This window comes from Cervus canadensis, chromosome 32 (genome assembly GCF_019320065.1).
Source record: "Cervus canadensis isolate Bull #8, Minnesota chromosome 32, ASM1932006v1, whole genome shotgun sequence".
Taxonomy (NCBI): Eukaryota; Metazoa; Chordata; class Mammalia; order Artiodactyla; family Cervidae; genus Cervus; species Cervus canadensis.
In genome coordinates this window covers 37,431,370-37,451,501 of record NC_057417.1, presented here as the reverse complement: position 1 = coordinate 37,451,501, position 20,132 = coordinate 37,431,370, and the positions used below count along the sequence as shown (strand labels likewise).

Genomic DNA, 20,132 nt, shown 5'->3' with positions numbered 1-20,132 from the left:
CTCAGCTGGGGGCAGAGACACTCGGCGTCTCCTGGTGTGGTCGCTGCCTGGTGTCTCCAGGAAGAGATGGAGTGGACTCATCACGCACACGTCCGCTTGTGGGAGAGTGATGAGGTCCTGATGTGCTACCCTGTTCCTGGGCCACTTGCCCCTGTAACACTGCCTCTTTGCTGTAACACACTAACTCATTCAGAGGGTCCCCTGCCAGCCACACCCACGTTTCTGGGCTTGGCTCCCCTCTCACCCCCAGCTGTGTTTGGGCTGGGCCTGGGGTGCCCACCTTCCCCTCGCCAAATGGCGGGGGAGCAGCTGAGCCTCCAGGCCTGTTGCCAGGGCCCCAGCCCCTGATAGGGGTGGAGGAGCCTCAGGGGGCTAGGTGGGGGCCTGTCCCGGCTGTCAGCACCCGTGATGGATGAGGGGTGGGGCAGGGAGGAGGCCGGGGCTGATCGCCTGCACCAGCGGGAGGTTTGAGTTGGCCCCCTGGGGTCTGCCAGCCCTGTGGAGCCCCTGGCCCCCACCCAGCAGGGGTGTTTAAAGGCCCACAGGGTGGTGCCCTCCCACTCTGCCGGCATCATGAGCGCTTGGGCCTTCCCTGCAGCCCTTCTCCTGCTCGGCCTGACCTCTGAAAGCCTGCAAGGCGGTGAGCACCGGCGGTGGGGCTGCCGGCCGGTCTGGGGGTGTCGGGGGAGCACTGGGCCCCAGAAACAGGGAGGGGAGGGTCTGTGAAGTCTGGGCTGGGGCAGGGTTTGGGAAGGCTGGGGGACAGACACCTGGGACCTGCCCCTTCTCTGTCCCCGGGGTCCCTACCCTGAGTTGGCACCCGGCTTGCTCCCCTAGGGGTCCCTCCATCGTCTCTGGGCCTGGGGAAAGGTAAGTGGACCCTCCAGGCTCTGGGCTCAAGGAAGAGGGTCTGGTCTTTCCCTCGCAGGGGTCTGGGGGCTCTCTGGGGGAAGTCCCTGCTCTGGGATCCAGATCTGGGGGCCCCAGAGAAGACAAGGCAGGTGGCCTTGTTCATGTCAGATCAAGTGTGAGAAACACAGACACCCTGCACCCTTGGAGGAGAATTAAGAGAGGGCAGAACCTCAACTTGTGTGAGGAAAAGAAGCCAGAGGAGGAAGGGCCTGGAGGGGGTGGGGGTGGGGGCAGGTTGCAACAGGAAAGGGAAAGGACCTTACCTGCCGCCAGCAGTGAGGTGAGGCAAAGGCCTGGAGGTGGGAAGGCGAGGCAGGAAACGGGGGTGAGCTAGGCGGGGTGTCCCTCCAGGGACCTGGGGCTCCCTCCTGAGAGCTGACACAGCTGAACTGCAGGAGAGCAAGACTGGGGGACAGGGGGGACAAAGAGAATGGGATTCCAGGGGGGTGCTCAAGTAAGGACAGAGGTGAGGGGTGCAGAATACCAGGGATCCGCCCCCAGTGGTGTGGCCCAGAGCCCTCCCTCCTCACCAGGGACCCTTCCGCTCCCTGCCACCAGTCTGCTCACCCTGCAGTGACCCCTGTGGAGCCTGAGGCCGGGGCGGTGGGGGGGGCACCCTCTTGCTTTGCAGGGAGCATGCAGACTCAGCTCCTTGCTGCCCCCTAAGTGCCCCCTCCTCCCAACCCCACAGCCTTAGGAGGCTCCAATGGCTATTGATCAGGTACAGCTGGTGGGGGGTGGGCGGGGGGCCCTCTGTGTCCTGGCAATGGGCACCCTCGCTCCTGGCCCCTCCTGCCCCACCCCCGCTCACCTCCCTGTTTCCCCCCATAGGCTACGGCCCCCCCAGTGGTCTAGGAGCAGGTGAGGCATGGGAAATGGGATTTGGGTCTGGGGGAGGCAGCCATCTCAGAAACACTCGGGGACCCCCGTGCTGCTGCTCCCCCCAGAAACCCACCTGCCGCCCTTCCTGCAGTGTCTTCCTTGTCCTTTCCTCCTTCTCACCACCTCCCGCACCCCCCCAGGAGTCCATCAGGAGTCTACCAAGGCCATTCTGGTGTCAGGTCACCCAGTACCCGCCTGAGGGTTCAAGTCTTTCCTTCCTTGCTTGTTCCCTGGTTGCCCGCAGAAGCCAGCTCCAGGACGTGCACCCCAGGCCCCTGGGGTGGCTCTGAGCAGAGGAAGGGAGGAAGGGGCCTGGGCTCACAGGAGCTCCCCCCACCCGCACCCCCACGCCTTCCCCCTTCCTTGGAAGGGACACTGGAGCTGAGTCATCAGGCTCGGAACGGCTGAGGGGTGGGGGGCGTCTAGGGGCTCTCACCGGGTCTCCCCCAGGCTTCTGAAAGGGTATTACACTGCAGAAGCCAGGTGGGCCCGGCCCGGCCCCAGCTCTTCCCCCTCTCCCTGTCTTTCTCTCCCACCCCTCACCTCGCTCTCTTCCCCCAGGTTTCGGGAATGGGCGTGGGCTGGGAGCCCAGCCAGGTGAGTGGAGGGTGGGGAGGGGGGCTGGGCTCCCAGGCCTCGGAAGGGAGGGCAGGATGGATGATTCCGGGGGTGGGGGCCAGATAGGGAGCTGTCAGGTTTGCTGTTTCTGGTGGGGTCCAAGGTGCTGCACCCCCACCCTAAACCTACCCGGTTCATGGTTTACTCTCCCACAGGCCCTCCAGCTCAGAATGGCTACGGAACAGGTAGAGGTGGGGCCAGGATTCTCGGGGCAGCCCGGACACGGGGTGTCCCGAGAGCCTCCCTTGACCCCTGTCTCCTTCTCAGGCATTGGAGGGGGCGCGAAGCCCCGGAAGCCGGGTGAGCCTCACCCTACCTGACCCTCCCGGCTCTGTGCCCGTTTCTCCTCTCCTCCCTGATCCCCCGGCCCTGTCTCCCCAGGTGTCTCTCCAGGGTTTAGGAACGGGAACGGGCTGGGAGTCGGGACCCTCCCGGGTGCTGCTGCCCAGCCAGGTGAGGTGGGGGAAGGACAGGTGTGGATAGCAGAGAGGGGTGCGAGGGGTACAGCAGGTCACCCTCGGGAGGGGCTTCTCCCCGGCTCCCCCAGGGCAGAGGCAAGGTCCATAAAGGATCCTGTGGTCTAGTTTGGGGAACAGAGAACATGGAGTCGCCCCCCCCTTCAGCTGGGACCCCAAATGCCCCCCTTTACCTCTCCCTCATGGAGTCCCAGGAAGAGGCTGGGTCCCTGGGTCCCCTCAACCACTGCCCCTCCCCCCAGGCTTTGGAAGGGGGCCGAAACTCCAGCAGCTAGGTGAGCCCCGCTTCCTGACCGTGTGATGGCCCTCAGATCGCCTCCCCATCCTCCCGCCCCGGCCCCGGCCCCTATCCCCTCCACCCTTCCTCTCTGTCTCCAGGATACGGAAATGCGCTGGGAGCTGGTGCCTTCCCGGGGCTGGGAGCCCAGCCAGGTAAGGGCGCCTGGGGCACCGCCCTGGGGTCCAGGGATGGGGGAGGGAGCCTGCGGAGCTGGAATGGGGAACCCGTCGGGGAGAGAGTAGTGTCGTGCGGGGCTACGGAGCGCAGCTGGGGGGGCGGGGGCGTGGAGCCTCCGCGGCCCGGGGAGCCCCGCCCCCGTCCCGGCGGTCCCCCCACATCCCGGAGTGAGCCCCGACCTGCCCAGCCATGACTAACGGCCTCACCTCCTGTCCGCAGGATTCGGGGGTCGAAATGGTATCGGTGTTGGGGCTTTTCCCGGAGCAGGTGAGCGTGGGTGGGGGTGGGGTGGGGGGGGCAGGGTTGCAGGGAGGGGCAGGCCAGGGGGGCCCAGAGTCTCGCCCCCGCTCTTAGGGGAGGGGCTGGCTGGGTCAGCGTCGGCCTCTTTGTCTCTCCCCGGGGCTGGGGTGAGGTCCAGGTTCCCCGGCCCCTCTCTGGGAATAAGTGTCTGAGAACTGTGCTGGGGGTGCCCCGCTCATGGGGTGAGGACACCCCCGGAGATGTGGGCCCACCCCCGGCAGCCCAGACCCCACCTCCCTCTCCCCACAGGCCCCAGGGTTCAGAGTCGTCTGGGATGGGGTTGGGGATGATGGAGATTGGGGGGAGCTGGTGGGTGGGCTTGGGCTCGGGGTTCACCGCATCTGGGTCTCTTTCTCAGGAATTGGAGGGGGCGTGAAGCCTCAGAAGCCAGGTGAGCCCCACCCTGTCCCTAGGTCCCTGCCCTCCCCCCCCAGTTGTCCCTCCCCCCCCCTTACTCCCTCCTGCTCCGTCTCCCCAGGACCCATCGCTGGGAATGGGCTGGGGGCTGGGGCCTTCCCCGGAGCTGGAGCCCAGCCAGGTGAGGGCGCCAGGGCCAAACTGGGGTGCTGGGGAGGAGGAAGGGGAGGGGCTGGGGAGGGCAGAAAACTCATTTATGGGGGAGAGTAGGGGCTGGGAGGGGTCCACAGGTACGAGGCTTTGGAGGGGGCGTGACACCTCAGAAACCAGGTGAGACAGAGACTTGGCTCCTGCCCCTCCCTGCCCTTGTCCCCACCCCAAGTCCTCCCCTGTGTCCCCATCCATGGCTCAGAGAGCGTATTGGCGTGGCCTGGGGTCCCAGCCAGGGAGGGAGGCTAGGGCCCAGGCTGCTGGGGGAGGGAGGGGTCACCGCCATGCCCCACTCTGGACTCCTAACAGGGGCCTCTTTGGGGTTCAGTCCTTCCACCACCTTTCCCTAGTGCCTGCCTGAGCCCGGCCTTGACTGTGCACTGCAGACCCCATGCCCGTCAGCCTAGGGGCTGTAGGCCTGCTGGGCCGAGTGCCCAAGCCATGCACACTGAGGTCAGGACTTGGCGGAGAACCCACCAAGGGCGGAAAGCCAGAGGGCAGAGCCCAGGGCTGGAGGCCAGGCGGGGCGTGAACCTAGCTGGGGGACTCACCTCCGTGGTTTTAAGCTGGGAGTGAAAGAGCTGGTCTACCTGGAGCAGAACTTGGGGAGGAGGCTGCTGGCATTGCAGGGGGGTTGGGGGGCGCAGCAGTCAGAGTGGGATCAGTGTGGATAAGACCCCAGGAGTCTTCGGGGCCAGAAGGAGGAATGCTGGATCTGGGGTTCCTGTCTCAGCCGCCGCTGTCTCCCCAGCCCTTTTTGTGGCACAGGTCCCCACGGGGACCTCTCTTGTGAACTTACCGAGGCTGGATAGAAGAATTGGGGGGGAGGGCAGGGGTCTAGGGGAGGCCATGGCGGGAGGCTGGGGCTCACCCCCAAGTCAGCATTGTCTGGATTTCCTGTGTCCCCCCTCACAGGTCTTGCAGCTCCAAATGGCTTTGGACCAGGTAGAGAGGGGGCCGGGGGAGTTGAGGGGGGAGGCCCGGAGGGGGCGCCCCAGGGTCCCTCACCCGTGGGTCTCTCCTCAGGCTTTGGAGGGGGCGGGAAACCCCAGAAGCCAGGTGAGTCCTGCTCTGCCTTGTCGGCTCTTGGTCGGTCTGTCTGTCTGTCCATCCTCTCTGTATCTGTGCTCCTTTCAAGCCCTGCTTCAGTCTCAGGCCTCTCGCTCCATCTCCCCAGGATTCGGGACCAGGGACGGCACCCAGCCAGGTGAGGCCTAGAGCTCCAGGGCTGCAGGGCTCACCCAGGGGGTGGTGGATGAAGGGGAGGGGGTTGACTCTGGCTTGAATGGAAGACGGGATCCGGGTGGACTCGCTGGACCGTCTCCTCATCCCCAGGCCTTGGAGCAGGAGGGCTGAAACTTCAGAAGCCAGGTGAGACCCGCCGTCCAGTCTGGGGTTCCATTGCAGATACTCATTCGGCAGCCAGGTTGGGGGGCGGCACATTCTGGGGAGGAGGGGCCAGAGGCAGACTGTGCCCCACTGAGAAATCTGGAGCTAGGGCATCCCAGAGAGAGGGCCAGAGAGGGAACAGGCTCTGGAAGTGGCCACGGGCCATGGTGGCAAGAGCCCGTGCTGAGAACAGAGCGTGTGGCTGGTGAGGGGATGTCAAGGAGTCCCCCTTCTGCTGGTTGGTGGGGGTGGGGGCAACACCAGTTGGGGGGACCCCAGGCAGGCGGGATGGCTTTCAGGCTCCACAGGGAGGCTGGACACCAGGACGAGGACCTGCCCAGCTGGGGTGGGGTGGGGGGTCCATATCTGGGGGGTCCTCTCCCATCCCCCCCAGACCTTTGAGGGGCAGGATTGATGAGGGATTCAGAGGGGCTCGGAGAGAGCCTCTGAGACCCTGGTTTTGGCCAGGCTCTGTAGGGGGCCACTGGGGCTTGCCTGGTGGCTCAGATGATAAAGAATTTGCCTGCAATGCAGGCGATCTGTGTTCAGTCTCTGGGTTGGGAAGATCCCCTGGAGGATAAAATGGCAACCCACTCCAGTATTCTTGCCTGGAGAACCCCATGGACAGAGGAGCCTGGTGGGCTACAGTCCATGGGGTCTAAAGAGTCCAAGGTGACTGAGTGACTAACACTTTCCCCCCACCTTAGCCAGGGCCCCAATCTCCTTTCTCACCCCTCCTCCCCCACAGGCCCCCCGGCTCAGAATGGCTACGGAGCAGGTACTGATGGGTTGGGAGAAGCCGGTGTCGGGGTGCTGGAGCTCCGGGGTGGTCCCTCACCTGCTCTCCATTTTCCTCTAGGCTTTGGAGGGGGTGTGAACACTCAGAAGCCAGGTGAGCCTCAGCCCCGCCTGTGTCTCTGTCCCCGACCTGGAGTTTGAGGCCCCTTGCCCCCTCACCTCCACCTCCATCTGTTCCCCCAGGATTTGGGAACGGGAATGGCCTGGGAGCTCAGCCAGGTGAGAGTGGTGGGATCTGGAGGCTTCCACATGCTGGTGTCCTTTCCAGGTCTCATGAGGGCAGGGGAATGATTGAGGGGTGCTGGGAGGAAACCCCCAGGATTCCAGCCTTCTGGCTTGACTTCCACCTCAGCCGGACCCCAAATCTGCCCAGCTCAGCCTTCCTCTCCCCACAGGCCCAGCAATACCGCAGGGATATGGAGCAGGTAGGAGCAGAGGCGGCCCTCAGGTGCCCGGGATGGGGACTCTGGGCCCTTCACCTGCTCCCATGTCTTAAGGCTTCGTGGGGAGCATGAAACCCCAGAAACCAGGGGAGTCCTACCCTGGCCTTGTCTCTATCCATGGACCCCCGGAATCCAAGCACCCCCACCCTCTGCCTCCTTGCTTGGGGATCTGGGTGTGGGCCTCCCCAGGGCAGGGGACCAGGGGGCAGGGGCTGGGCTCTGGGTAGAGGGCAAACGAGGCTGGCCTCCAAAGCTGGGGGAGGGGGAGACCTTCTGCCTCGTCTCCCTCCTGCTTTGAAGGGGTTCACCTTCAAACACTGCCTGCCGCCCCACTTTCCTCCCCAGGATATGGTAACGGGAACGGACTGGGAGCCAGGCCAGGTGAGGGCAGCTGGGCCCAGGGCCTCAGGGGGTGACGAGGGAGCAGGGATATGAGAGGTGGGGGCCACAGGGAAACTGAATGTTGGGGCCTGGGGGTCCAGCGAGGCCTAGAGGAGTCCATGTCAGCCCCCCCTGCCTCCCCAGGCCTAGAGGGGGTGGGAAACCCCAGGCATCAGAGGAGAGGAGGACATTCTGGCCCTCCTGGGTCCCTCAGATCCGTGACTCCACGGCCTGCTTCACAAGCGGAGGGTGTCCTGGGGGCACCAGGGACCCTGGGAGAGGAGGGGGCAATACCGAGGGGCTCCCGTGCTGGCCTCACCCCTCAGCCTCACAACTAGTCTCATCACCGCCCCCACCCCCCGTCCCGACTCTGCACAGGCCCTGCGGCTGACAACGGCTATGGAGCAGGTAGGGGGGCCCTGCCCAGGGAGGCCGCGGCGGCCCGGGGGCCCGCACTCACTCTGTGTTTCTCACCAGGCCTGGCGGCCGGCATGAAGCCGCAGAAGCCAGGTGAGCCTGCCTTAGCCTCCTCTCCCCGTCTCCCCAAACCCTGAACTTCCCTGCCTCCTTTCACACACCCACCTCAATCTCCCCCCCCCGCCCCCCAGGATTTGGGAACGGCAACGGACTGGGCGTCCAGCCGGGTGAGACTGGTGGGCTCTGGGGTGGAGGTCTTGTGCCTGGGTATCCTCTCCTGCCTCCCTCCAGGCCTCTGAGGGTCGGGATGGGTGATGAGGTCCCCACCGGCCCCCCAGCTCAGAACTGAGGGGTTGGGAGAAGCTGGAGGCTGGGCGAAAAGGAGAGAGGAGGGGGCAAGGGCCTAGACCCTGCTCTGAGGCGCCCCTCCTGGGCTCCTTGGAGAGGGTGGCCTTGTAGCAGAGCAGGCGTCAAGTTTTCTGGTCCCTACGCTGGGAGGAAGGGGGACCCAGTTTCCAGCCTCTTGTGCCCCTCAGCCTCTCCCCCCGTCCTCACAGGACCTGCAGCTCCCGTCGGCTATGGCCCAGGTACAGGAGTGGGTGCTGGGGGCAGATGGCGGGATAGAGGCTCAGAGCGGGTCATGGTCCCTCACCTGCTCCCACCTCCTTCTTCTCCAGGAGTTGCTGAGGCCATGAAGCCTCAGAAGCCAGGTAAACCCTCCTTTTCTCTTTACCTGCCCTGTGATCATGTGATTCCTAAGAGGAAACAGGGCTCCCCAGGGGGTGCAGTGGTAAAGAACCCACCTGCCAATGCAGGAGATGCAGGGGACATGGGTTTGAGCCTGGGTAGAGAAGATCTGCTGGAGAAGGAAATGGCATCCCACTCCGGTATTCTTGCCTGGGAAATCCCTTGGACAGAGGAGCCTGGCGGCTACAGTCCATGGGGTCGCAAAGAGTTGTCTATGACTGAGCAAATAACAACACTGGGCTGATGACCCCGTGGAGGCGCTGGGAGTGGCATGCTCAGGGGACGGGAGAAGTTAAGTGCCTGCCTGTGTCTAGTCCCTGCTTTTCTATTATCTAATATTTTCTATTATCTAATAAGTAAGATGTCTCCCTGAGTTCTGTGAGCTGCTCTAACAAATTAATCAAACCCCTCCCCAAGGAGGGGGTTGTGGGAATCTCTGATCTTCAGCCAGCTGGTCAGAAGCACAGGTGACAACTTGGACGGGAACCTGGTGGCCAAAATGTGGGGCGGGGGAGGGTGGGGAGCAGTCTTCTGGGACTGAGCCCGTGACTGTCATCTCCAGGTCGACCCTGGCAGGCTCGAGTCACACTGCAGGGCCCCTGGTGCAGTCTGAGAACCGCCCGGTGGCCCTGGGCTTGCTGTCAGGATCGGACCCCGCCTTCTCTCTACGCCCAGAAACCGGCTCCTCCTGCCCTTGCTCTTCCTGTAACCCCTGCCTCTGTCTCTCCAGTTTACAGGAATGGGCTGGGAGCTGGAGCCTTCCCAGGCCAAGGGGCCCAGCCAGGTGCGGGGCAGGGGCAGGCCTGGAGTTCTGGGGGGTGGGGAGGTGACCCCAGTGGGCGAAGAGCTGGGTCCTGGGGAAAAGGAGGGGTAGAGTGGGGTCCACGTCACTCAGCCTCTGCTGGTCTCCCTACAGGCCTGGGAGGGAGCGTGAGCCCTCTGAAGCCAGGTGAGTTCATCCCCCTCTCTTCTGCCCCCTCTGAAGTCTCCAGGGCCCTGCCCTCATGCCCCCGCTTCCTCCCAGGATACTTGCCGCTGGGGAACGGGCCGCAGCTCCTCCCAGGTGAGTCTGGTGGGGACCTGGGGTCGAGGAGAGCGCTCCTTCCTCAGGGAGGGCTGGTTGGGCCTGAGGTACCCTCTGTCTCCCCCACAGGTCTCGGAGTGGGTCTGAAACCTCAGAAGCCAGGTGAGCCCTCTCCTCCCTGTCCTGCACCTCCTCCTGCCTCTCCTTTCAGACCCCCCCACCCAATGCCCCTCACATCCGTTTTTTCTCTCCAGGATATGGCAACGGCAATGGGCTGGGGGCCCAGCCAGGTGAGGCAGGGGGGAAACAGAGGGAAGTGGGGGGATATTGCTGGATGATGGGGCGGGGTGGGCGACAACAGGAACCACAGCAGGCGGCTGAGTCCCCTTGTCCCCAGAGCAGACTGACCCATGGGAACTGGGCTTTTTATGACACGGCCACTGTCCCCACCGGCAGCACCTTTCTGCCCTAGAAGCCACCGCAGGCCGTGGCTTGACCAGGCGGAGGCCAGGAGGGCAGCCTGGAGGCGCCGCCGGCCTGGGTCACTGCCCTCTCCCTTCCTCCCCATCTAGGTCCCTGCAGTGGTGGGGTTCTTGCCAAGCCTCCCACTCCAGGGATCCCTTCTGATAAAGGGGGTGGCTGGGGCCTGAGATCCCAGCCCCCTCTCCCAGGGCAGGATGGCAAGTTCCCAGGTCAGTGCCGATTAGGGGGCCTGAGCGGCCATGGTGGGTACTTAGTCCCAGGAGAGGCTGGGGTTGGCTGGACCACTCAGAAGCCCCCAGGCCCGATCTCCAGGAAGTCAGTGAAGAAGAGCCTGAGCTCTGGCCCTGAGACCCCGTGTGACTGCCAGCATGACGGCTCCCCCAGGCCCCAGCCCTTCCCCCGTGGCTTCCTGAGGCCTTCCCCACCCACCTCGCCACTGGCTCACTCCTGTCCCCTGGCCTTCCTTCTAGTGCCTACTCCGGCCCTCCAGTGGGGACCGAAACCTCAGGAAGCAGGTTTGTGTCTGTCTGCTCCCTCTCCATGTCAGATTATGCCATTCCATCTCCCTTGTTCCCTGGCCCGTCTCAGGTGTTCAGGCGCCTTAAGGCCAGGAAGTCCCTCCCTGAGTCTACCCTCAGCCTCTCATGCTGCTTTCTTACTTCTTGTCTTCGGATTTCCCTTCCCTGGGGATGAGGAGAGCCCCTTCTGCCTCAGAGTCCCCAAGGTCCACATGCGGGCCCCAGGCAGTGAGGGCAAGCCGGGGTCCTCCCCACTCACCTGCATTCCCCTCACAGGGTACCAGCTTCAAAATGGCTACGGACCAGGAGCAGGACTGGGTGAGGAGGCCCTTCCGAGCTTCCCCTTCGCTCCCTCCCTTTCCCCTCCCCTGCCTCCACCTGCCCGGGAAGCCAAGGTTATCTCTGACCCAGCCTCCTCTCCCCCAGGCTTTGGTGGGGGCCTCAGGCCCCAGAAAGTCGGTGAGCCCCCTGGGCCCCCATGTTGGGCATGAGTTTCACCCCCCTCACGGCGAGCACGGCTTGTCTGTCTGTGTGTCTGTCTCTGTCTGTACTCACCGTGCTCTCGCGTACTAAGCGCTGGGCCACACAGACCCAGCGAGCCTGTGCGGTGGGTCCTGTCTCAGGTTAGAATAGAGTGAGGACTGAGCAGGTGGGGAGGAGGTGCCCGGGGTTGGGGGAGGCATGGCTTCCTGAAGCTGGCCTGTCCCCCTCAGCTGCCTGCAGGGGCAGGATTGTGGGAGGCCCTCTCTAGATTGCCTCTGAGTCAGTCTGTCTGTCTGTGCCCCCCGTCTCTCCGTGAGCAGTTCACCCTGCCCCACCCCCCCGCCCCCTGCCCCTCCCCAACCAGCCCCCCTCCCACCGCTTTCCTGCAGGCTTGGGCTATGGCAACAGCAACGGTGGTCTGGGAGCTGGGGTCTTCCCTGAGGCCCACCCACAGCCAGGTGCCTGGGGGAGCTGGGGAGGGGGGCTTTAGGCTCGGGGGTGCTCGTGTCTCTGACCTTGTCTTTCGTCCTCCAGGGTTCCCGGGGGCCGATGGCTTTCTGAACGGTGAGTTGGACCCAGGTGACCGAGTGCAAGGGGGCGGGGAAAGGGCTGTTTCTCTCATGATATGGGGAGGCCGCCCTCGTGCTCCCCAAAGTGGCCACTCCAGGCCCTTGAGGAAATGGTAAGACACGCTGAGAGGGCAGAGGGGACCCTAGCAAGGGCGGTGGGGACTAGGCCAGGCAGGCGGGGGGCTTTGAGAACCGGGGAGAAGCGGCGCATCCTGGACACCCAGCTCCAGTGGGCAGCGGTCCCAAGCTGGCTTTCCTCCTCCAGGTCAGGCTGGGGGCCTGAGGGGCTTTCCCTGGCCCTCCCTCGGGCCCTGGGGGGCTGCCTTGAAGCCTAGATACGGGGCTGGAGGCACATACCCAGAGGTCGGGAGTCAACCAGGTAATGGGGTGTGTGGAAGAGTGTTGCTGGGGGGTGTCTGAACTGGGCTCTGGGCCCACCTCACTGCCCTGCAGAGAGGGAGGGGGGCACTCATGGCAGCAGGCGTAGAGGTGGGCAGGAGGAACTCCATATCCTCACCTCCATCCCTCCCCCAGGGCCCTATGGGCAGCTGAGGCCAGAGCTGGGCCCTGGGCCCTTGGGTGAGTAGCGGTCTCCCAGGGCCTTGGGTAAAGCTGGGGGTGAGCAGAAGGACTTCGAAGTCCTCTGCTGACCCTGGTGCCCTGGCTTGTCTGTGTGCCTTAGGAGGCCCTGAGGTGAAGAGAGGCAGCAATGGCCCGCTGGGAAATGGCTTTGGAGGTGAGAGGGAACTCAGTGCCCCGCCCCCAGCCGCCCCATGCCACCATCGTCACCCCTCCGGGCTGCACTGGGGGCAACCCCGACCCGTGGGAGGGACAGATAGTGGCTCTCAGGCCACCTGTGGGTGCCTGGTGGGTGGCTGGTCCCAGGTAGAGGGCCCATGTCCCCCAGGAGGTGAACAGGGGCCAGAACTCAGCTGGGCCCTGCTCTGCCTCTGCCCAGGCCGCTGACTGCTTGGGAAATGCTGAGCACCCGAGCACTCCCACTGCCCGTCCTGAGCGCCTCTGCACGCGAGCCTGGTCTTCAGGCAAGGCCGGCCAGACCCTCCGGCTTGGCCTCTGGCCTGGGGTCTCCTGCAGGTTGGAAGTCTCAATAAAGGCAGTGTGCTTCCCTGTTTGCTTCTGTGTGCTGTGTGGGGGGGATCACCAGCTGGGCTGGGGGACCGCCTGGGCCTACAGCCTCCACCCAGCACCTTATTCATTCCTTCAACGAACATCAACACAGCTGTGTGCCAGGGGCTGTGCTCCAGATGGGAGCCGCATGAGCACAGAACAAATTCAGGCCTGCTCTCAGGGACGACTCGTGGTCACAATGTAGAGATGGAGCCTTGTCCAGGTTAGGGGACTTGTGCACTACACACTGCGTGCATGCTCAGTTGAGTCAGTCCTGTCCCACTCTTTGTGACCCCATGGACTGTAACCAGCCAGGCTCCTTTGTCCATGGGATTCTCCAGGCAAGAATACTGGAGTGGGTTGCCATTTCCTCCTCCAGGGGATCTTCCCAACCCAGGGATCAAACCCGCATCTCCTGCATTGCAGATGGATTCTTTACCCACTGAGCCACCTGGGAAGCCCACATTATACATTACTTGTGTTTTAATTGATAATTAACTTATTAAAATGATCCACTAAAAATTTCATTTTTCTTAAGCCTTTATACTTGCTTCCAGATATCATTGTATTGATTCATCTTATAATTTGGATGTAAAACTCACTTTCACATTCTTAAATTAATACTCAATTAGATTATAAATTTGTCAGATCAGCATCTCCCTAAATATTTAGCATGCCTTACAAGCCTGATACTCAATTCCCTTAGACACTTCAAATAATTATGCACATAATCTACTTGATCTCTTAACAGGGTTGGGGTGTGTGTGTGTACAAATCCAACCAGCAACTTTCTTCCTAAGCACTTAAGGGGTTCTTGGAAATCAGTCAGACGTTTACTATCTCAGATTACTGAACACTTTCAAACATTTTAAAAAGCTAGTTACTAATCCAGTATCAGTAATCAGTGCTACTGGATTGCTTCCTGTCCTCATCCCATGATTATAAATTTAATCACCCAGAAATGTGGAAGCGAATTTATTCTCCTAGGCTGGGTCCAGACTGGAGGTTGCACAACTGAGGTTTGATCTGCTCTTCTGAACTTTGACCTGGGGCTTAGATGGTCCCAGAACCAGTATCCTTAAGTCTCTGTTCTGAGCTAGGCCTCCCCCAGTCTATACCTCTTGCAATCTGGTGAAGTTTTACCTTAACTGAAGAATTTGAGTTGAATAGAGTTGATGGGATTTGCCACCCAGGGAGGAACTCAGATTGTTTTTCTATGGAGTGATTTAAGATAACAGATACAGACCAAAACCTGACTGCAGTATGCACAAGCTTGAGGAGGTTGTGTAAACATTATTGGAATTCCAGCCTGATATCTCTTAGCCTACCTCATTTAATTTGCTCTATTTGAGAATCATCATAGGCTTTTGCTTTTCATAGAAATATTGATTCTTTGGGCTTCCCTCAAAGAAGCTCAGTCGGTAAAGAGCAATGCAGGAGACCTAGGTTTGATCCCTGGGTCAGGAAGAGCCCCTGGAGGAGGAAATGGCAACCCGCTCCAGTATTTTTGCCTGGAGAATCCCATGGACAGAGGAGCCTGACGGGCTGCAGTCTATGGGGTCGCAGGAATCGAATGTGACTGAGCGACTAAGAACACATTGGTTCTTAAAATCTCATCGCGTGGACTTTCCTAGGAGAACAGTGGGTAAGAATCCACCACCAGTGCAGGGAGTGCGGGTTCAATCCCTAGCCAAGGAATATTCTACATGCCGTATAGCAACAAAGCCTACATGCCACGACTACTGAAGCCTGCTCCAAACCTGTGCACCGCAAGGAAGAGTAGCCCAACTCTACTGCAATTAGAGAAAGACTGCACGCAGCAACAGAGACCCAGTGAAACAAAAAATAAATAGAATTATTTTTAAAAAGTCACTTTGGGGTCACCTCACATCAAGCAACAGTCTGAACTGGTGTAAAAAATAAAGTGAAATTAGGGAAAAACAAATCATCTTGTGTTTCTCTGCCCTGAGATGTGGAACAAACCACATCATCTCTACTAGAGAACAGGATTAAGAGCAACATCTGGGTAGAGGGGCCACTCAGCACGGTCTCAGAGAGGGCAGTGGGTGCTATCCTTTCTAACCAACCTAGACATGTTCTAATAATTTATTGTCGTTTTATTTGTTTATTTTTGGCTGGGCTGGGTCATCTTTGTTGCAAATGGGCTTTCTCTACTTGTAGCAAGCAGGAGCTACTTTCTGGTTGTGGTGTGTGGTTTCTTGTTGAGGTGGCTTCTCTCACTGTGGAGCCCTGGCTCTAGGGTGTGGGCTTCAGTAATTGTGTCCTGAGGGAGCGAACCAGAGTCCCCTCCATTGACAGGCAAATAACCACTGGACCACCAGGGAAGACCCTAATATTGTTGTGTGTGTGTGTTTTTTTCCCAAATATTGTTTTAATAAAGATTTCTATATTCTGACTTCGGGCTCCCCAGGTGGTGCAGTGGTAAAGAATCGGCCTGCCAGGCAGGAGTTACAAGAATTGTGGGTTTGATCCCTCGATCGGGAAGATCACCCGGAGATGGAAATGGCAGCCCATTCCAGTATTCTTGCCTGGAAAATTCCATGGACAGAGGAGCCTGGTGGCCTACAGCCCTGTAGATTTCAAGGAGTCAGACACGACTGAGCACCAGCACCAACCTGGTTCCTGGCTGCCTCTTGAACTTCATATTCCGATTTTAAATAGATCGACCATTTTTCCTTTTGTCACCCATTTGTCTTTTATAACCATTCTTAACGTCACCGCAAATGCTACATGTCAAGCTTTGCTATTGAGTTGGTATCTTTTCATCTCTTCTCTGGGCTTCCCTGGTGACTCAAACGGTAAAGAATCTGCCGCAATGTAGCAGACCCGGTTTAGACCCCTGGGTCGGGAAGATCCCCTGGAGAAGAGAATGAGAACCCACTCCAGTATTCTTTCCTGGAGAATTCCATGGACAGAGAAACCTGGGGGGCCACAATCCATGGGGTCGCAAAGAGTCGGACACGACTGAATGACTAGCACACACATGTGCATGCACAGATCACTGGATGGAAATTTTCATGGATCTTGACCCACAAAGAGCATCTCTTAAGGACAAACCCCAAAAGAGGCGATCCATAAGCTCTCTTCTAGCGCTGTCACAGGGGAAGGAGGGCGGGGTGGGGGCGTCGATGCAGGAGAGATGCAGCGGCTAAGTGGACGCTCAGGCCAGTTGGGGGCGCCCACTGAACATGCAGTGTCTGTTCTCAGGGATAGTGGGGATGGAGCCTGTGGCACCTCGGAGCACTATGATTGGCTGGGGCTGAAGGAGGGGCGGGAAGAAGGACTTGACAGCGAGCGCTACTGTCTCTGATTGGCTGTCAGTGATAGCTCCTGACAGCCGGCGGGAGAAATGGATAGGTCGCCGGCGCACTGGCCTTTGATTGGCTGGAGTGCGGCAGCGCACGACTCCGATTGGCTGGGGCTCTCAGAGCGACGCGTGGCCACCTGCTGGAGGGACAAGGCTTCTGCGAGCTGCGCGCGAGGGGCCCTGGCGCGGCTGCTGTGGCCAAGCTGGCTGCCCAGCTTCCCCGCTCCCGCTCGCATCCACGGCTGGCCCGCGCCCGCGTCCACTCGCGGCTGGGCCGGTCCCGCGTGTCGCTGTCCCTGACCCCGCCGCCCGCGCCGTCCCTGCCGCATCCGCCTTTGCCGGGACTCCCACCGGGCCTGAGCCCTGCGCCGCCGCCGCCGCCCTCGGCGCTCGCCCTGGCCGAGCTGCCGCCGCTGCCTGCACTCCCACTGCGGCCAGCGCCGCCGGCTCCCTGGGGCCCAGGCGCCCACGTGGCGCTGCCGGAGCTGCCGCCCGAGGCCTGCGTGCCCGCGCCACCCGCCGCCGCGCTCGCCCTGCAGGACCTGCCGCGGCTCCCCGCGCCCGCGCCGCCGCCCGCGCACCTGCCACTGCCGCCGCTGCCAGAGGCCGCGGTCGCCGCCACTCCCGGTCCCGTGGGCGCGCGCGGCCGCCCGCCCCTCATCGCCGAGTCGCCCCCGCAGCCGCTGCCGCCGCTGCCTGCACGGCCCTCGCCCTTCAACCTGCTGGCGCCCCCAGTGCCTCGAGACCCCTGGCCACTGCCCGCCTTCCCCCCGCCGCTGCTGCCGCCGCCCCCGCCGCCCTACTTCTTCCTGTCGCCTCCCTGCTGAAGACCCGGCCCTTCCCGCCCAGGAGGGACTGCGGGCGGGTGAGTAGGCAGCCCTGCCTGGACCCAGGGACTGTACCCCTCGCCACCTTCCCCTGGGCAGGTTCAGAAGGCGTGGGTCGGAGCACGGCCTGTGGAGCAGGGCGGGCGTGCCCGGAGCAGCTTAGGTTGGAGAAGGAAAGATCAGGCCTGAAAATAAACTCATTTGAAGATTGGAGCCATTTCTTCCATTTTTTCCTACTGCCTTACAGGAAGCCTCTGGTCTGGTCATTTGAGAATGGAACTAATTCCCTGTACTGATAAACTGGCTGGTGATCTGGGCGGGTGGGGCTGAGGAGCCCCAGCACACAGCTGGAGAAAATGAAAACAAAAAACTTGAAATACTTTTACTAGTGTAGGTAAAATGTCTCATTTTCTCTTGTATAATAAAAGGTTTGAATACTATCACTAAAGTCATCTGCTCAAGTTTGTATGGCTTCGTGGAAACTCAGACATGCCTTCCAAGTCTTAAGAAGTCAAACTTTCAGCTGAAATAGATCCTAGGGTCCCTTGGGCCTGGGAGCACCAGGAAACCAGTGGTGCTGATGGACAATCGATACTGGGCCTTGGAACAGGAGTGTCACATGCAAGGGCTGTGAAGTTACACCCACAGGATAGGAAAGCTCCCAGGGTGAGTCATGAGAGGAAGCCCCTGTCCTCTCCCCATCTTTACCACCCCCTTCCGTCCGCCTTCTCCCCAGTGTGTACAGCACAGAATAAAGTTCCCTTTGTTACTCAGGTAGCTTGGGCTCAGGTAACCAGGCAGACACCCTATCTCAATGGGCTCTTCTACAGCAGATCAGGAGTGGTATCAGGAAGCCAACTTGACCTTGGGGGACCTCTGAGAGCCTGGGACCCAGGAGCAAGAAAGGAAGTGGATGAGTTTTCCGAAACTGCTGTAGCAAACCACCACAAACTGGGTGACTTAAAATAGGAGTTTATTCTCTCCTGGTTCTGGAAGCCAGAAGTCCAAAATCAGGATGTCCCCAGGACACACTCCCTCCCAAGGGTCTAGGGTAGGATTCTTCCTTGACGTTCAGTTTCTGGCAGTTCCAGGTGTTGCTTGGTTTGTGACTCCATCACTCCAGTCTCTGCCTCCATCTTCACATGACCTTCTCCCTTGTATCTGTATCTCATATCTCCCCCCATCTTTTTTCTCTTATGATACTTGCCATTGAATATAGGGCCCACCCTAAGTCCAGAATGATCAAGGATTAAGGAATTAAGGATCTTGAGACATTACAGAGCTTGGGTTGTTGTTCAGTTGATAAGTCGTGTCTGACTCTTTGGGACCCTGGGGACCGCAGCATGCCGGGCTTCCCTGTCCTTCATCATCTCCCCGACTTTGCTCAAACTCATGTCCGTTGAGTTGGTGACGCCATCCAACCATCTCATCCTGTCATCCCCTTCTCCTGCCTTCAATCTTTCCCAGGGCTTGGGAGCCACCCTCATCTATACAGGCAGCGTCCTTGCTTTGTGGGGCTGACCCACCTGCTGTGCTGTCTTTCAGTTTCCCTAAAACATGTTTTAGGCTCTATCCTTTGCTAAACCTGAGACTTGGGTGCCCTTAGAGTCCCTGAGCAGGACCCAAAGGACCTAGTGTCTTGATTAAGCTCTCAGTGAGTGAAAGTTGCTCAGTCGTGTCCGACTCTTTGCGAGTCAAATTTGTGAACTCTTTGTGAGGGAATTCTCCAGGCCAGAATACTGGAGTGGGTAGCCTTTCCCTTCTCCATGGGATCTTCCCAACCCAGGTCTCCCGCATTGCAGGCAGATTCTTTACCAGCTGAGCCACAAGGGAAGCCTCAGTGACGAATGAAAAAAATAGACTGACTTTCCCCTGTGCTGAATGGTGGCCCAGTTCCCATGGGTGCCAGCTCACTGCTTCCTCTACCCACTTTGTGTCCTATAGCCCTCCTGCCCTCTGAGCCAAGACTCAGACAGTGAACAAGGACAAGACAATGTGGGCTCCTAAAGAAGACAACATTCTCAGAGCTTCAGATGGATAACTGCTGCTGGTGGAAAGTGACAAATATGACTGATAATAAAGTTAATTGTTACCCAGTCAATGGAGTCGGCACAGGTTTACAAGTGAAACTGTCATTATGCTCACACATACACACACACAGTCAATACCTCCAATAAATCCTAAGATATGCAGGGCACATGGGGCCCGGGCCAGTGGCCCTGGAGTTCAGCAGGGCAGGCTTTTCTCTTTGGTTTGTAGCCAGGTGACACCGAGATTAGGCAGTTGTGAATTTGCCCAGCGAGACCTGGGTGGTGTTGACACTAGATCTAACCCAGAGTCCACTGATCTGTAAGTGGCAAGCCAACACAGCCCTTTCTGCAACAGGGACACATGCTCGCGTGCTAAGCCACTCAGTCATGTCCACCTCTTTGTGACCCCACGAACTGGGCCCTGCCAGGCTCCTCTCTCCATGAGATTCTCCAGGCAAGAATACTGGAGTGGTTACCATTTCCTCATCCAGGGGATATTCCCAGCCCAGAGATGGAACCCCAGTGTTTTATGTCTCCTGAATTGTCAGGCAGGTTCTTTATCACTGGCGTCACCTGGGAAGCCTTGCTACAGGAACGCAGACACTGAAAGTGAACCCAGGTGGAGGGTGGCTTCCCGCATAGTCAGATGCAGGGGGATGGTTTTAGGGAGACCCGGCCGGCCGTGGACAGAGGGCACTGCCTTCGGGAAAGGCGCACCAGGACGCCCGGGAAGTTCAGCAATGCTGGGCACGGAGCCGGTGGCTTTGACGTCCATCTGGGGTTGCACCAGGCTTGTCCTGTTTCCCATGTGTTCTCTTGGCCAAGTTCCTTTGCTCTCTGAGCTTCCTTCCCTGTCTATAAAATGGGGATGTGAACTCAGGAGAATTATTACCGGGATGTCAATTTCCTCTGCTCCTTTTGGTTCAGCAGCTGGGGGCTTTCTCCCTGTATATCGGGGACTCAGGAAATGGGTGACGCAGCCTCTGGGGTTGTTCTGCAGCCCCCATAGCCACCTCCTGACCCCTGGTGGCTCTGGTCAGTCCCCCCTCTTTTGTCCTGTTCCCCTGTGAGGGGATCGAGATGGACTCTAGGGTTGGCGCTGACCCCTCCCCCCTCACCTCCATCTAAGCTGAGCCCCCGTCTCTCGGGCGCACCTGAGCCTCCCGCCCCTCCGCCCTCCCAGAGAGAACAAAGCTTCCATTTCGTTATTTCACTCCTCGGTTTCCTCCCCTCTCCTCCCCGCCCCCCACCCCCTGTACTGCCGGGAAGGCTTCCCTCCCACTTCTCACCCAGGAGGCGGCGATTGCTGGGGACTCAGTAAATTGTCATTGAGATGGTAACTTCACGGTGGGGAT

The 20,132-nt window shown here is 60.1% G+C and overlaps 2 protein-coding genes across 51 annotated transcripts; both read left to right on the top strand.

The window, feature by feature from the left end:
• Positions 1-517: 517 nt before the first annotated feature.
• On the top strand, positions 518-12,596 carry LOC122433422 (glycine-rich cell wall structural protein 1-like). 50 transcript variants are annotated; one of them, XM_043456334.1, is made up of 40 exons: positions 538-640; positions 838-870; positions 1,744-1,773; positions 2,356-2,391; positions 2,568-2,597; positions 2,680-2,712; positions 2,794-2,865; positions 3,131-3,163; positions 3,267-3,320; positions 3,565-3,612; positions 4,004-4,036; positions 4,124-4,183; positions 5,095-5,157; positions 5,239-5,271; positions 5,390-5,419; positions 5,548-5,583; positions 6,350-6,379; positions 6,461-6,493; positions 6,583-6,618; positions 6,795-6,824; positions 7,188-7,223; positions 7,602-7,631; positions 7,701-7,733; positions 7,832-7,867; positions 8,198-8,227; positions 8,318-8,350; positions 9,118-9,171; positions 9,304-9,336; positions 9,412-9,450; positions 9,541-9,573; positions 9,666-9,701; positions 10,365-10,409; positions 10,689-10,730; positions 10,839-10,871; positions 11,285-11,353; positions 11,430-11,459; positions 11,730-11,843; positions 11,999-12,043; positions 12,147-12,200; positions 12,423-12,596. In XM_043456334.1, exons 1-40 carry the CDS (start codon positions 574-576, stop codon positions 12,428-12,430), a joined length of 1,653 nt encoding a protein of 550 aa, XP_043312269.1. In that variant the 5' UTR covers positions 538-573; the 3' UTR covers positions 12,431-12,596. The 50 variants fall into 50 exon arrangements, with proteins under 50 accessions (XP_043312274.1, XP_043312268.1, XP_043312277.1 ...); XM_043456346.1 differs by lacking the exon at positions 6,583-6,618 and having other exon boundaries at positions 528-640; XM_043456324.1 differs by having other exon boundaries at positions 529-640; positions 7,602-7,733.
• A 3,205-nt stretch (positions 12,597-15,801) lies between these two features.
• Positions 15,802-18,813, top strand: LOC122432917 (vegetative cell wall protein gp1-like). The gene is made up of 4 exons (XM_043455217.1): positions 15,802-15,825; positions 15,971-16,785; positions 17,176-17,413; positions 18,692-18,813. The coding sequence occupies exons 1-2, from the start codon at positions 15,802-15,804 to the stop codon at positions 16,745-16,747; spliced, it is 801 nt and encodes a 266-aa protein (XP_043311152.1). The 3' UTR covers positions 16,748-16,785; positions 17,176-17,413; positions 18,692-18,813.
• The last annotated feature ends 1,319 nt before the right edge of the window (positions 18,814-20,132 follow it).